Source organism: Rhamphochromis sp. 'chilingali', assembly GCF_963969265.1.
Source record: "Rhamphochromis sp. 'chilingali' genome assembly, chromosome: 11".
NCBI classification, from domain to species: domain Eukaryota; kingdom Metazoa; phylum Chordata; class Actinopteri; order Cichliformes; family Cichlidae; genus Rhamphochromis; species Rhamphochromis sp. 'chilingali'.
The window spans coordinates 31,452,205-31,468,205 of record NC_137938.1 but is presented as its reverse complement, the minus strand read 5'-3'; the positions used below and the strand labels follow the sequence as shown (position 1 = coordinate 31,468,205).

Sequence of the window (16,001 nt, the reverse complement as noted above, 5' to 3'; positions counted from 1 at the left end):
CCAATAAGGCAAAATTCATTTTCTATTAAAACAGAAATGAAGTCATTGTAAAACGTAAAAGAAAGAAAGACAGCGGGAGAAGCATATGGAGAAAGACAGAGACAGAGAGCAAGTTATTTGAAGGGGAAGATGCAGAGCGACAGAGAAAGGGGGAGAGACAATAAAAGAGAGAGAGAGAGAGAGTACTTTTAAGTTCTTTTGCAAGAGCAGCAAGAGCAAACCAGTCCTGCCCCCTAGAGGTATACGCAAAGTGTGTGTGTGTGTGTGTGTGTGTGTGTGTGTGTGTGCGTGCGTGCGTGCGTGCGTGCGTGCGTGCGTGCGCGCGTGTGTTACTGTGTGTGTTTAGCTGAGGAAGAGAGGGATGTCCTGTGACAGTGACTCAAAGTTTCCTCCCCCAATACATGCACACACACGCATGCACACACTCTCACGCACACATATGTTGTTGTTGTTTACTCCTTAAATGCTTTGAATGGACACACTCACAGAGAAAGAAACTCCTAAACACAAAAAAAACACACTTATATTCACACATAATCATAATCACTGCAAAAAACAAAACAGGCAGGGGGACAAAAGGCTGTGTTTTCAGTGTTGTGTGTATGTCGGCGTCTCTGTGTGTGTATAGCTTATGGCCTCAGGTGAAAGCACATGCTGCTTCCTTCCAAAGAAAAGTTGGTGTGTGTGTTAGCAAGGAGAGAATGAGGGGGGTGGAGCCAAGAGGAGGAGCTATAGACTTCTGTCTCGCACATACACTCACTTCAGAGTACACACACTCGCATTAGTGTGGATATCAGCACCCGGAGCTGGAAGGACAGAAGGAGCGGAGAACTACTGCACCTGTCCCACACACACACGCTATCTTCACAGACATACAGGGAGAAAGGATCTGACCGGACGTCCCTATGTGTGGATGGGACCAGAGTTATACAGTAAGTGTGGAGCATTCGTTCGTATGCTCAATTTTTTTTTTACATTTTTACTAAAAGATACAGAAGAACAAAGATTGATTTTTTGCTTTTGTATTTTTTTTTCTTCTTTTAGTTTTAGAGAAACTAAATAAAAATTTCAGAATTTAGAGTAGAAATAAAACTTTAAGAGTTTTTTTTTGTGTGTGCTTTTTAATCCAGTTTAATATACTTTTAAGCTTATTTTAATCTCATTTTCAGCCTTGTTTTCTGAACATTAGGACGATTTTTAATTAGAAATTTGAGGTTGCAGCCAACGTGACTTCATTTTTCTAATAAGATTTTTCTTAAAATAGTTAGCTGCTGTTGCAGATGCTTTTACTAGTTTGAAAAACTGAGGTATTACAATGTTTGTTTAGCAGCTCAGTTATTTTCACATATTTGACGTATTTTCTACATATTTTTACAAATCAATCATTGTTTGTTCATGGAAACATGTGATTTTTGTTATAACAGTAGTGTTTTTTCCCCCACATGAATTTCAGAAAAAAACAGTCTTGGCATGATTCCTCATGTCTGTTTTTTCAGGTTTTTAGAATTTAATGTTGTTATTTAATGTCATTTTAATGTGAAATCTGGCTGCCTGTATGCAGATTCGCCTTTTACATATTTTTCAGTTGCTCTACATGTGCAAACAGTGAATTGTTTCTTGGTTCTTGGTTTCACTATTAGTTTTCAATGTTGCAGCTGTTATGCAAAGTAAATTCAAGAGAGATCAAATATTGTATTTTCATAACTGATCACTTTCAAGTGATCTTCATTTTAATAACAAATTGGGCAGAACCTGTTGTTCGCTTGGCGTATCCTTTGTAGTAAAAAAAAAAAATCCAGCCGCTGATTGGGAAAAATCTTTCTCACTGGAGTTTTTATTGTTTTGCTAGTCAAAAATTAGATTTTGTGGTTTTAAGATACTTAAATGTATTTTGGGTGATTTGCTTTGTTACAGCCTGGCAAGTCAGACTGTTACAGTCAACATACTTTAAGATTCTGGGTTTAGAAACTACTTTTTGATTGCAATTCTGGAACAGGAAAGTCAGTTGCATTGGTTGCAAGTGCTCAAAAGTGTTGTCTTCTATAAAAGTGTTAAAATTTGAAAATATAAGTCTACATTTTCAGTAACTAAGGGTGTTTATAGAGTTTATTTTCATGTGTAACTTTAGTATCTGTGTGCTGACTGTTTAAGCACAAAGTTGTTGAATGTGAGGGAAATATTCTTTTTTGTGGCTTCAGAAGCATTTGCAGACCTGAGTGTGCTCACTGAAGATCTGCTGCTTTCTGCTGCTCTGCGTGGGACAAGCAGCATGTTTGTCCCTTTGTGGATATCTGCCTGTCCCTGTATGTGTGTGTGGGATTGTCTTGGGTGGGATCACGTTTGAAGTTTTGTTTGCGCTGCTGTGGCCCCCCAAATGGAAAAGTTTTGACGCTCCCTTCCTCATCACTCCCCCGTCCATTACTAACATACATACACACACACAAGCTGGGAGTCGGGATGATTTGCCGGTTCCGCTGCAGTGCCACTCTGCTTCCAATTTTAGCTTCATTCAGACACAGACAGCATTTCCTTCCTCTGTCTTCAACCCCAGGGAGAGACACGGAGGAGGGGGAATTAAGAGGGAGGAAATACGGAAGATGTTAGCGTCACATAATCTGAGTAGATTCATCACATTATCCAGCAAAGTCCAAATTTCTTACATGTGTAAGCTAGTTAAGCTCCAAGTTGCAGTGTCGTTGTCTTTCTGAGTAAAAGCATGGGAGAAAACGACCGCAAACAAAACAGGAAAACTTTCTTTGCTTCAGGAAAAGAAAGAAAGTTAGAGACAAAGAGGTCACTTGGAAAGTTTGCTCAGACCGTTAATTACTTTTTGTTATATTGTTCTTTTAAACATCGGGTCGATTTTTTGAGGCTCAAGCATAGAACTTCGTTTACGCTTGATCTTTTGTAAAGGGGAAAATCTCATCGACAGCGCAGCTTGTAAAAATTACACACAGTTCTTCATATGGTTTGGGATTTTCATAATCATATTTCGTCACTATGTGTGAGAACACAAGCTCAGTTCCTCATCAGTTGCTTTTCGTTACCGCGCTTGATCGTTGTCTCCTGAGGTATCCTACGCTCCTATATCAGCCTGAGTCATGTTCAGTTTCACCTTGAAGACATCACTCAATTCTGATAACAAAAAAGCTTTGTAATACAAACACCAGTAAGACCAGAAGGGCCATTTCAGGTGATTAAAATGATTGGGACTGTAGTCAAAGGAATGAATTATTACAATGCTGGATTAGGAGTTTTATTTGGAAAATGGTATGCATTTAGATTATTAGATCATTATTATTATTAAAATGAGCTGGTCTTTACTAGAGTCATGACAAAATGAAGACTGGAATTTTGTCATTTCTTTCCCCTAATTGTTTCCCAAATTAGTTAACATTTAGTCTAAATAGTTGACAAGACAAGCAGCTTCCTGTCTTTCCCTTAGTGTGCATGTTCATTTACGCGTGTGTGTAAGTGTGTCTATATGTGTGTATGTCTGTGTGTGTGTGTGACTGTAGCATTAGTCAGACCCCCTCCTTTCTCACTGAATCACCACACATAATAATCACATCTCTTCCTCTCCTCTTTGTCTTTCCTGATCTCTTCTTTCGGAGTTTATCTTACATCATTCCAATCCTTTTCTTTCTTTCCTCTTATCATTTCCTCCCATATCTCCTTCTCTTGTGGTAGTTTTTCCCACCACTCCCAGTTTCTACTTTCTCTTTTTTTCTCTTCTTTAACTTTTTCTTTTTCTTATTTGCCTCTTGCTGTCCCTTCTTCCTTTCTGTTGCTTTTTTACTGTCTGTCTCGATTGATCTAGTTTCCTTTTCCTTTCTTCCATCTACTCGGCTTTCTTTCTCTTACTTCTTTCTTTTTTTGTTCTATTTTTGCAATGTCTTTCTTAATTTCAACTATTTTTCACTTGCTGAGCTTCCATTAGTGGAAATATTTAGATAAAAGTGATCAGAAGTAACCTTTTTCGCTCCTGCCTTTCCTGTCCAGGCGACCTCTCATAGCTCGGCCATGTTGACCAGTGAGGGGGCGCACACCATGGAGCAGGACGACGCACGCCACGGAGCCAAGATGGCTTCCTCTGCCACCAGCACAGGCTCAGGTGGAGCGGGCACGATGACAGATAACGACGTCGACATGGAGGAAGCAGACATGACACAGTGGACAGAGGCAGAGTTTGAAGAGAAGTGCACGTATATTGTCAAAGACACGGCATGTGAGGCGGGCCCAGACGGTGATGCCATGATGATGTCGACGACCAGAGCCGAGGCTTCGCTGCCCCGTAACTTGGCCTTCAAACACCTGGCTGGCAGCAAGGAGGTCAGACTCTCTCTCAAACTCACAAACGCACACACACGGGCACATGCTGGCAGACAGACAAACTTTCTCTCCAGCCAGAATATTTCATACACATTGAGGCAGAGAAAGGCATCTGTACATACACACAACTGTGAGTCAGACATGGGTCATGTAATAAAAAAGGGGTCAGGTCTCGTAAAACTTCACACACACACACACACACACACACACACACACACACACACACACACAGAGGCATTTATGTGTGCGTGGGTGTGTGAAACATCAGAAACAGATTTGACTTACAGTGCTGTTTTATCAGCTTGTATCTATCCATGAAAAGGATTGTGTCATCTGAGAAAAATTATGGCGCCTTGATCGCAATTGTTTCAAGTCATAAAACTACTTGAAATACCGAACCATGCAGGCAGGGGGCACCATCAAGCCTCTCATCCAACACAGTGCATCAGACTGTTTCCATCTGCTCGTCTTAAAACTGCTGAATGAGAAAGTGTCAGAGTGTGATTTGAGCTTTGATCACTCAAATGCTTCATATGAAGCATTTGACGATTTCCTGTACTGTAAATATTTCTTTACTAACCAATCGCCCACTACATGATTATAGATAAGCTTAAAGTAATAGACTTTTTTTCACTGATCTAACTGGGGGTGGCAAAGTCAAAATGTCAACAGGCAATGGATGAAACTTGATAACAGGGAGAGTGAACAGAACCACCATGACTCTTAGAGTGATAAGAGTGGTTTGCAGCAGCAAAGGGTTAAAAAGCATTTAATAATGTTCCAGAAAACAATCAGATATCCAAGTGACTAAGAGCAAAAATAAGCAATTTAAAAAAAAGCTTGTTTCCACTTTAGAGATTGTCACAGATAGGATATTTTAAAGTAGAAAAGCCACAGCACTTCTATGCTGTGTTTCAAGGTATTTTAAAGATGCATGACTGTCGCTCAGAAAATGTCAGTTTTGGCACTTGGGAGGTTCCCAGTAAAGCTGCGTGATGTCATTGATTTTTTTCACCAGGCGATTAGCAGTGGGAAGCTGAAGAGAACTTTACAAGCTGATATTCTATCAGATAATATTTAAGAGAGGGAAAAAAGGTAAGGCTGAGGATGGCAGCTTCTAGAAAGAAAGCTACATTATGTTCAAAGTGAGAGAGAGAGCTTTGTAAAAGCCTGTTAATAAGTTGGGTTTTTTTTAATCACATGCTAACACATTTTCATGTCTGGTCCTATTGAGAGAAAAAGGGAAAAATGGGGATTTCCCATGTCATCAGGGAACGAGGGGGTTTGGGAAAGACTTCTGTTTGTGTGGGTTAAGCATGAAGAAAATGTGTGTGAGTGCATTTCTCTACCATCCATGGCTGGAGCCAAACGTCTAGTCACCACATAATCCCTTGCTTTTCTTCTTCTTCCTTTTCTTCTTCTCACCTCTTGCTCTTTGATTGAATCAGATGACAGAGTGAGAAAAAAGGAGAAACATGGTTGTTGTTTTTTTTTTACCCAAGTATCTGAATGTTTCCTCTTGAAGCATGTGAAGTGGCGGTGGTTTTGGTTTGATGTGGCAAGCAGTAGAGGTGTAAGGAGAGAGACAGAGGGAGAGACTCGAAGAAAGAGATTTTAGTTTTGTCTTCAGCCATTTGCAGTCACACACCAACACAGACGCTCCAGATGAACTCAAGTGTGGAGCTGGTTCATTAATCATTGTCTCTGTTGACAGCTGGTTGACGCTGTGTGTCTGAGTCTGTATTTGAAGTAAGACTTAATGAGACTTAATGATATGTACTACAGATGGCTGTGCAGATATTATGAAAACACATATTCCACACACCTGAACGTCCTCTTCAAACATTTCAGACTTCATCATCATCACCCAATCCACTTCAAACATCCTGTTTGGCCTTGACGTGTTTTTTCCTAACCTGTCTATATGTGCGTGTCATCGTGCAGGTGGCTGGCGTGTGCAGCAGGGAGTACATCCCCAAAGGAACTCGCTTCGGTCCCCTGGTGGGCGAGATCTACACGGCTGACAGCGTCCCCAAAGACGCCAACCGCAAATACTTTTGGAGGGTGAGCACAAACATCAAAGATACACACAACAGCAGAAACACATACTTCCTCAGAAGCCGGAGAGACCCCTTCCTGTGACGTCACGCACATCTAAAGTCAGTCACCGAACAGGAAATTGGGTTTGCTGTTTTCTGTGTGTGTGTGAGTGTGTGTGTGAGTCTGTTCAAGGAACGGAGATGAGGATGTGATGTCAGCGTATACAAATAGCATGTCACGCTGCCGTTCCTGTAAGTCCACACACACTGACACACACTGTTCGCCAGAAGACGCTCCATCACTACCAGTAACTGACAATGCGACTGCACATACTCAAAAACCATCTACCTGACCACCGCCTACACAGTGTGTGGTGTGTGTGTGTGTGTGCGTGCATGTCTGTGTGTGTGTGTGTGTGTGTGTGTGTGTGTCTGTGTGTGTAGTATGTGAACCTAACCACAGTTCCATTCATGCTCATATCTCACTTTCTCACACACACACACACACACGCCAAGCCAAGAAAAAAACGAGTTATTAAGACAGAGAACGAGAGAGACAGAGAGAGAAAGGGGGAGGAGAGGCAGAAAATGAGTTGGTCTTTCCTTTCCCTTTTCAATATAAAAGAGGATCTCCTCCTCCTCACCACTCTCTGTCTGTCTCTGTCTGTTCTTCTGGCTCAAAGAGATGAAAGTGAAGAGAGGGAGATGGTAAGGAATGAAACCATTAAGAAAGAGACGAGAAAAGATTTAAGATGTATGTATGTGATGCAGTTTATAACCAGTGGTGTCTGCTTGGTGGCAGCTACTTCTTTGCTACATGATAAGTAAATTATTTTGCTTTATTACTTCAATCAAGTATTCTGACAAACATGCAGCTGTTTTTACTTGTTTAGTTGTTTTCTGACTGATTTTTTTTAATCAATGAATTGCTTCTTTACCAGCATTTTAGCCAGTTGTTTAACTTCTTCTCCTAATTTTGCTAGTTCACTATTTTAATTAAGCGGTAATGTTACTTATTTAGATATTTGCTTTGTTAGCTACTTAAATTAACCTGTTTATTCATCAAATTGCTAGCATTGTAATTAAGATGTAATAAGTGAAGGAGGGGGTGAAATAAGAGTGAAATAAGTTTTTTGCATGTTACTGCTTTGTTTCTTCTCATAAGACCTGAATAAGCATAAAAAAGGAACAAAGGACAAGGGATTTATATTATTCTCCCTTTTTTCTGTTAAATTAACTTCAGTGTAATCTTACATTCAGGTAAATTAACTCACTATTATTTTTTTCTTCCTCTCTCTTTTCAGATTTATGTGGACGGAGAATTTCATCACTTTGTCGATGGCCTGGATGAGACTCGCTCCAACTGGATGCGGTATGTGAACCCGGCCCACTCGGCAGCAGAGCAGAACCTGGCGGCGTGTCAGAATGGCATGGAGATTTACTTCTATACTGTGAAGCCTGTCCCAGCTGGTGCCGAGCTGCTTGTCTGGTACTGCCACGACTTTGCCCGACGCCTGCACTACCCACCGTCTGGGGAGCTGATGATGCAGAAACTTAGTAAGTTCCCGTGATTTGACATTTTTTGAAACCACAAAGTTGATGAGTAGAAGTAGTGACATTCACTGGAACATTAATCATTAATTTTTCTTTCTGAAGTTAAACATAATTTGTTATCTGACATCTCGTGTGGTTAAAACTTACTACAGCATTCACTTGCTGTGAAAGAGCAGCATGCATTATTACTCGCCTGATGCACTGACCACCGCACATAAAAAACATGAAATCAATAGTCAGTGTAGGTGTGTTTGTCTTGACTGTGTCCTGTCGCCGCTCTTAAACCCTAGCAGTGTTTTTGAATATAGCTGTGTCTCCTTCCTCTCTCAACATTAGCCTGTCATTATCTCTCTCTCACACACACACACACACACACACACACACACACACACACACACACACACACGCACTCAAAAGTACAAGACCAACAACCTTTCATCTCTGTCAGTATCAGCGTTGTATTTTTGCTTGTGTGTGTGTGCTAGTGACAGTGTAATTACACAGACAGGGGATACGGCCCCTAATGCCACAGTCTTACACGCTTAAAGACCCGCTTTTAACATAAAAGCTCGCACACACGTGCACGCACAAAACCTTGCTCAACCTCTGCAGAAGAGTCGGAGAGTGTGTTTGCTTGACTGCGTGTTTTCGGTGACCTTTTGACGGGAAAAACTTGCTCTCATAAGAGTATATGCAAAATGCACATTAACAAGTATTAAAAAGAGTTCTCAAATATTTGTGCTTTATTTCATACTAATGGTATTTAACTAATCAGTCTAACCAATAAAAAAGCTTAATCTCAACCTTTAAACACGGCCGACTAACTACGCTCATTCACTGTAGTTGAGCTGATCAAAGGGAGACCGAGCTAAGAGGAAAACAAAGGCAGAGAGTGGGAGCTGAGTGGTTTCCAGGTGTGACAGCAGGCTAATAGTAGTGTTAAGCTGGCAGAGGAACTAGCACACCCAGCCAGAGTGACTCCACTGCCCAGGGAAAAATGCGCATGACCTGGGGCACAGAGGCAGGAGGTACCCACGATCCCTTTGCCTGCCTCCCCTCCCCGCAACTCAGCGTGTATACAGTAGAAGTGTTGCCTTTAATTAGGTTCCCCTGTCAGTTAAGCCCCACAGGCTTTGTTGACCTACCAGTGACTTGAATACCGATTCTTACCTGCAGCAGAAACAGTTGTTTCATTTGACTCCATTTTTGTCCTGGAGCTACCACACAAGTTTCTAGCCCTTTTTCATTTATTTTTTTTTTTTACTTCTACTGATCTTTCATTCCTAAAATGAGTAAAACATTTGACTGTTGGTGTTGCCCACTACAGTTAAGCTTTACAAACGTTGTCAGAAATAATGTCATTGGCTGAGTAAAACGAAGAAGAAAAACCACAATCTTTCTGACTAAGTAACGTTAAACTGAAACTCAGTTAAAAGGGCAAAAGGTAAAAGAAGAGGAAGCTGCTTTGCTGAATTTTAATAGTCATGCTGCGCACCGAATGTGATACCATTAAGTCATCGAAGTTTATTAGTGATTTTAGTCTATTTAACGTTGCTTTACCGGCATCGACTGTTGTAAAATATTGTTATTTTTCACCGATTTGTTGCTTGAGGAAGTGGACTCATTTTGTTCGCTACTAATGCAAGTAGATGCGCCCGAAATGAACCGCTTAAATACTAAATAAGTTCCACGTTTTGGTAGGGTAGCTAGCTAATGCAAATCTAGGCACTAGATAACCATTATAAACTAACTCTTTGCAATAATTTGGTAGCCTACCCACTAGATTATTTTGGGGCTTTCAAACCATTTCATTTTTAGAGAAATTAGTCTACACTGCAAAAACTAAAATCTCTGATACCGCCCACTAGATTCTCATCAAAGTTTTGCGTTTTGCTCGTTGTAAAATGTTACATGTGTCCTTAAGGAGGCACTAGAGCTTCTGTTCCGAACCGAGCGACAACCTGTATTATATTCCCGAGGAGCGCAACGATGACAGTTGTTTGTATCATATTTTTCTTTCTGGTTTTAGCTCTTTCTAGCGCAGTCATAGCAAAACCAGACATATGTATGTGTTTAAGTGTGTGAGCAAAATGAGTGAGCATGCACCACAGTTTTACTCCCTCACTTTCTCCTTTTTCTCTTTTTGTCGCCGTCATATGCGCTCTTGAAGTGTTAGCGCTGGAGAGCACCTGTCATCCATGTGTGTGTGTGTGTGTGTGTGTGTGTGTGTGTGTGTGTGTGTGTGTGTGTGTGTGTGTGTGTGTGTGTACATGCGTTGTGTTCAAAGACACTCTCTCTTCCCACACACACGCACACAGTCAGGAGCGTGACATGCCACCATATTTATAGCCACCCTTTTCACCTCAAACACATGCACACAAGCTTGCTGCTCATGTGTGTGCGAGCGTGTCAGCCAATCACGCTGATATATTTGCCACTTAAAAAGACTAGAAAGAAGGTGGAGGAGGGAATGAGAGAGGTAGAGTTGCACCTCCTACCCCCCTCTGTTGACTACTTGAACTTCCTGGCAGAAGGGCCGTGTTGACAGATTGATATCTCCAAGATGGCTGCCCTGTTTGTTTTTCAGAAGAGGGATGGAGGGAGGAGGTAGAGAAGGAGGAGTAAGACTAACTGATAACCTCAGTGTTTACACACTGTCGCTATACTGCTGACAAAAGGGTCACTGACTATGTGTGCAACTGTGAGTGAAGGGCTGAATCAGGAGGAGTTAAGCAAATTTCACCAGTACTGGCACTTAAGATTAACTTTGACATGCTCCGTCTCTCTCAAACACACACACTTGCAATATCACACACGCATGTCCCTCTGGGCGACCTCGTAGTAAAAACTTGACTGCCCACTAAATGAGCTTATAGGTAATACACAACGGCATTTTAAGAGCCCATCTGTGGCAATTTAACAGCCGAGATGTGCTGCGAACTGACATCCCGGGGCTTTTAGAGTGTATGTGAGTGAGCTCGCCTCCTAATCTACTCTTTCATCATACTGAGAAGACAGTAGGTGCGAGTGAGTGAGGAGGAAGCGCTTTAATTTAACCTTTGACCCGGAAACAATAGCAAGTGGCCAGGAAAATGAGGAGAGCAGGAGCTTGATCAAACGTGTGTGTGTGCTGTCCAAAAGTGGAAGAGTCAACAAATCAGACAGAGGCCTTTGTCTGGAGGCGCCTCTGTGTGTGTGTACCTTGTCACATGGTGTAGGTGTGTGTATGTGTGTTTATGGAGGGCAGGTGGAGGCCAAGTTTTTTCTTAGTATATCTTTAGCAGGAAACCTTCCATCAGCCCTCTCTGTCGGTCTGCCACCATTTGATTTTATCTTGATTTTATAGACACACACACACACAGAATGCCTAAAGGGAGCTGTCACACCTCACTTCCCGTCTTTTGGCCCCACACTCGTTCGTCAAATCTGTCACGCTAATTGCCCCACTGAGTTACTAATGGTGTTTCTTAACACAGAGTTGCACACATCTCTACTACAGAGATTTTTATGTTCTTATAAAGAAGTTGTGATTTAAATGCCAAATGTTTTTAAAATCATTTTTTTGATTTGACAAACCCCTCCCTGACCATTTTTTTCTCTGTCTGTCCCTTCAGAGCAGTCTATTTTGGAGGTAAAGCAGCAGCAGGTGAGCAATGAGGAGCATGTGCAAGAAACATCCAGCCCGTCCCCTGTCGCAGTGACCCCCACCCCACCAAAGAAAGAACACAGTGTTCTTTCTATTCTGCGTGGCACCTCATCTTCGTCGTCCACAAAGAGGGAGCCCAACAGGCCGCTTCCCACACGTCCACGCTGTGCCGACAGCCCCGATCGTCTCCTGTACCCTCGTGCCCTCTACCCACCTCTCAGGGCCCACCCTCAAATATCTGAGGACTTCCTCAATCACAAAGCTGCCCGCCTTGCTTACCCCTCAACTCACTCGCCTGGCAACCAATCCTCAGCCACACCTAGCCCATCAGCAAGGAGCAGCCCAGAGAGCAGCCCTCACGGAAGCCCCTCTGGTGCAGCACCATCGCCTGCTTCCTTCTATCCCACCGGACTGGGAACCTATCCTGGTTATTCCCCACCGTCTGCCCCCCTCTCCTCTCCCTTCTACCCTCCAGGGGCCCCTTACTCACGTTATCTTATGCCCCATCACTATCCTCTCCCTGGTGGTGGCATCCCAACTGTAGGAGGAATCTTTCCCAGGATGTATCCCCTCTACAGCAACCTCCTGCCCCATCATGTGCCCCTCCTGCCTTCTGAAACACAGAGGCGCTTCCTAATACCTGACCCTGTGCACCCCTCCTCCATTTCTGGCCACAGAGACTTCCTCCTTCCAGGGCCCACAAGTGCCTTCTCAGCTGCTACTTCTCTGAGAGACACAACAGGTCCTCACAGCACTTATCCCAGGCACCCTCACTCTCATGGTTCAGCCCACGCTCCCTCCAGCGGCTCCCCGACTGCAGGCACAGCACCTCCCAGTGAGCAGGTGCCCACTAAGCCTACCTCAGCCCTGCTGGGCAACACCAGCGAGCGTTGTCACGATGACGAGGCAATTAACCTGACCAAGGTGAAGCGTGGTGCAGGCTCAGCAGGCTACAAGGCACTGCCTTACCCTCTGAAGAAGCAGAATGGCAAAATCAAATATGAGTGCAACGTGTGCAGCAAGACCTTCGGACAGCTGTCAAACCTGAAGGTAGGTTTTGGCTGTCATGTGTTTTTAGCTTATTATTAGTCCTGCATGCTTTTTGAATCACAATGTTATCTTTAGCATGTAGAGACGGGGTTTTTTTCTCTTCTTGTCATGCAGGTTCATCTTCGCGTCCACAGTGGGGAGAGACCTTTCAAATGTCAAACCTGTAGCAAAGGCTTCACTCAGCTGGCTCACCTGCAAAAACACTACCTGGTCCACACTGGGGAGAAGCCACATGAATGTCAGGTGAGAAAATATCACATTTATTGCTTTACCAGAGTGCTAATGAGCATAGATGACTGTTAACTGGTGGGTTTCTACAGGGTTCTGACAGGGTTTCTTTTTTTGCTTCTCATCATTCAGGTTTGTCACAAGCGCTTCAGCAGCACCAGCAACCTGAAAACTCACCTGCGCCTTCACTCAGGGGAGAAGCCCTACCACTGCAAACTCTGTCCTGCTAAGTTCACCCAGTTTGTCCACCTTAAGCTGCACAAGCGCCTGCACTCCCGCGAGCGTCCACACAAATGCCCCCACTGCCATCGCCACTACATCCACCTGTGTAGCCTGCGACTTCACCTGAAGGGCTATTGTTTGGCTGCAAGCTCCAGCTCTGGAAGCCCAGCCATTTCAAGCCAGATTGCCTTGGAGGAAGTGCACCGCGCCAATGAGGAGATTGAGCGCTTTGACGTCAGTGAACACGCTGAGCGACTGGAGCAGTTGCAGGGAGGGGTGGAGATGGAAGCCATGTTGGAGAAGCAGGTTTTGGGGATGCTATGGAGGGAGAGTGACATTAAGTCCTCAAACTTCCATCCCCACCACAAGAGTAAAACCACTGAGCTTCGGTCTGCAGGTTATGGTGCGTACGAGTCCCCAAACGAGACGTCGGTCATCAAGATGCGGCACAGCAGTCCCATCCCCCCACTTCCTGCCAACATAACTGTCAAGCAGGAATCAGAGGATCACGCTTAAGTGACCTTTTTGCACCTGAGAGACATAGAGCCAAGACTGCATGGTGGACTGGGTTGCCAGGAGCAACAACTGTAAATATGTCTACCTGGTTGTCATGAGTAGTGACATCATGACCACTCCAGGGTTTAAACCTTTCAGGGACTCACGTACTCAGGGCTGCACTGTCCCATGACTACTTAATGGTTTCAGCATTTATTATACTTAGAGACAATCATGTACACAGGATTTACCTGTAATGTTATTAATATAATGCTTTTATCATTGTTGTTCTTGTATTATTTTATTTTTAATTTCAGATGTCCGTGGGGTTTTTTGATCGTTTTGTTGTTATATACTTAATTTATTTTACTTTTATTTGTTGTCTTCAAAAGCAATATGTGGGATGGTTACATTGATTTTCTATAGTTTTTTTTTTTCCTGTGGCCATTTCTTTGTAGATAGTCACTCTCCCTATGCATATATCTGTCTTGTGACCTCTGACCTATAGAACCAGGGGTATCCATTCTTCAGGGTTTTACCTATTTAAATGTAGAAATCAATAATAGCAGGTTGAAAGGCTTAAGAGAGCTTGCCAAAGCGTGGCAGAGCAATTTGTTAATTTAGAAAGAAGACGTTTAACTCAGCCCTGCTTAATAACTTCTCTACGCCCTTTTCTGATGCCTACTTAATTTAAATGAAACAAGAAAGGGCATTTTTTTGTATATTTTTCACAACGGTTACCTCAGTGTGGATGCGATGAGTGTGTGTCTGTGTGTGTTTGCATTTAAAAGGACAGCTGAAGATGGGAGTTTTGTATTTATTTGCTTTCTTTTGCTACTTGAAGAAGAAGAACCAAATTGAACTGGAGTGCAGCTCTTCATGTGGTCCAAAGAAGAGGCACAGCCTGCTCAACGTGTAGCACATAACAGACTTGGGAGGCTGGTAAGCCACCTCCGTTCCCTCGTCCCTCCTCTTGTTTTGTTTTATCTTCTATTTAACGTTGTCAACACCCAACAGAGGTGTGAACGTCCTCACATTTAGGGATTTACAGTTGACACCAGAAACCAAAGTTCGCTTGGCTTTCATTTTAAATGCGCACCAAAAAAAATGGAAATATCCAAACAAAGGAAGGACTTGAGAAATCAAAATGCTGAAGAAGGGAAGGGATGATGTATTTTGTGTACATGGTGAGGTGTTCACTCTTTAGCTGTGGTCTTTCGTTGTGTTTCATGTTTTTGATTTTATTGTTGTTAATGTTATTTGTTAATACTTTGGTTGAGAAACAATGGCCCATTTCTTCAACCCTGCCCGTCCACTATCTCGTTACCGAACTGGCCTACACCAAAGCACCTCGGCCTTCCTTCATGCACTGGCCCCCTCGTCCTACTTTATATCTTCAGTGCCGATGCTCACACCATTCACACTTTGTACAATATATATGATACTGGTCATCATGGCATTAAGACCCAACTTAATGTTACTACAACGGTGCAACTGTGGTTTTCGTTAGCAGTTACACGCCAACACCCTGATCTCCATAGCTTCCTCCTCTGTTTCATCGTCTTTTTCTCTAACTAATGTTTGACCAAAGCGTGTCTTTCTTCGTTCAGAGCTTTAACTCCAGAGGAGATACCCCTGAAAACTGTCTCTGTTTACATTCTGTTTACATAGTTATTTATGAGCGAATATGTCAAAATGTGTAAATTATGATATAAATCTTCACTGTTGAAATCTAAACGATATGGCTCTGTGTGTTTTATTTTAATTTGGGGGTTGGAAAAAAAACAAACATTAACTATACATGAACTGTACAGAAAATCTGATAAAAGGTGAATAGCAATGCTTACCTTTTATAATTATATTACTATCTGAATTTATAGCTGTATGTGCTGTAATTGTAGCATATATTTAATCATCAAAAAACACTTCATATAATCACTACTTGAAAGTACATCACTATATATCTACAAGTTATATTCCTGCCTAAAAGAAGCAGACAAAGCTACTTACAATTGCTTTTATGGGCCAAATTAATGTATAACCTGAAAATTTAAATCTATTTTCAAAGTATAAACTGAAATTTTGATCTAATGTCTCCTGAGCTTCTGGAAATTTGTCAATTTTGTCTATAAGAAATTGAAAATCTATTATAATTCTTGACTGAGTTAAAATAGGTGCAATTGCAAACATCTATTCCTTAATATCTGAATAGATGTATATGACTGGAGACTGCAAAACCCTAGAGCTTTCAAGAGGCTGTAAAAGCCCATCACCAATACTTTATCACTTTATTTGCCTGATGTCTGTGGAGTGAGTGAGACCCAGGCACAGACAGAGGCGAGGAGATTGAACTTGAGTTGCAAACCAAAAACAAGCCTTTATTGTGGCTGATAACATGAATACAACTCAAACGAAGGCAAACGGGAGTGACAGCT

At 42.5% G+C, this 16,001-nt stretch overlaps 1 protein-coding gene across 1 annotated transcript; it reads left to right on the top strand.

Moving 5' to 3' along the window:
- Positions 1 to 759: 759 nt before the first annotated feature.
- prdm1a (PR domain containing 1a, with ZNF domain) lies at positions 760 to 15,303 on the top strand. The gene is made up of 7 exons (XM_080895498.1): positions 760 to 932; positions 4,003 to 4,332; positions 6,277 to 6,396; positions 7,676 to 7,928; positions 11,540 to 12,621; positions 12,736 to 12,864; positions 12,982 to 15,303. Exons 1-7 carry the CDS (start codon positions 906 to 908, stop codon positions 13,585 to 13,587), a joined length of 2,547 nt encoding a protein of 848 aa, XP_080751624.1. The 5' UTR covers positions 760 to 905; the 3' UTR covers positions 13,588 to 15,303.
- The last annotated feature ends 698 nt before the right edge of the window (positions 15,304 to 16,001 follow it).

Excerpts from the sequence above, each read along its gene's own strand:
- prdm1a (XM_080895498.1), top strand. The coding sequence starts at position 906 with ATGTGTGGATGGGACCAGAGTTATACA. Across the intron at positions 933-4,002 it reads GATGGGACCAGAGTTATACA|GCGACCTCTCATAGCTCGGC; the intron begins GTAAGTGTGGAG and ends TTTCCTGTCCAG. Across the intron at positions 4,333-6,276 it reads ACCTGGCTGGCAGCAAGGAG|GTGGCTGGCGTGTGCAGCAG; the intron begins GTCAGACTCTCT and ends GTCATCGTGCAG.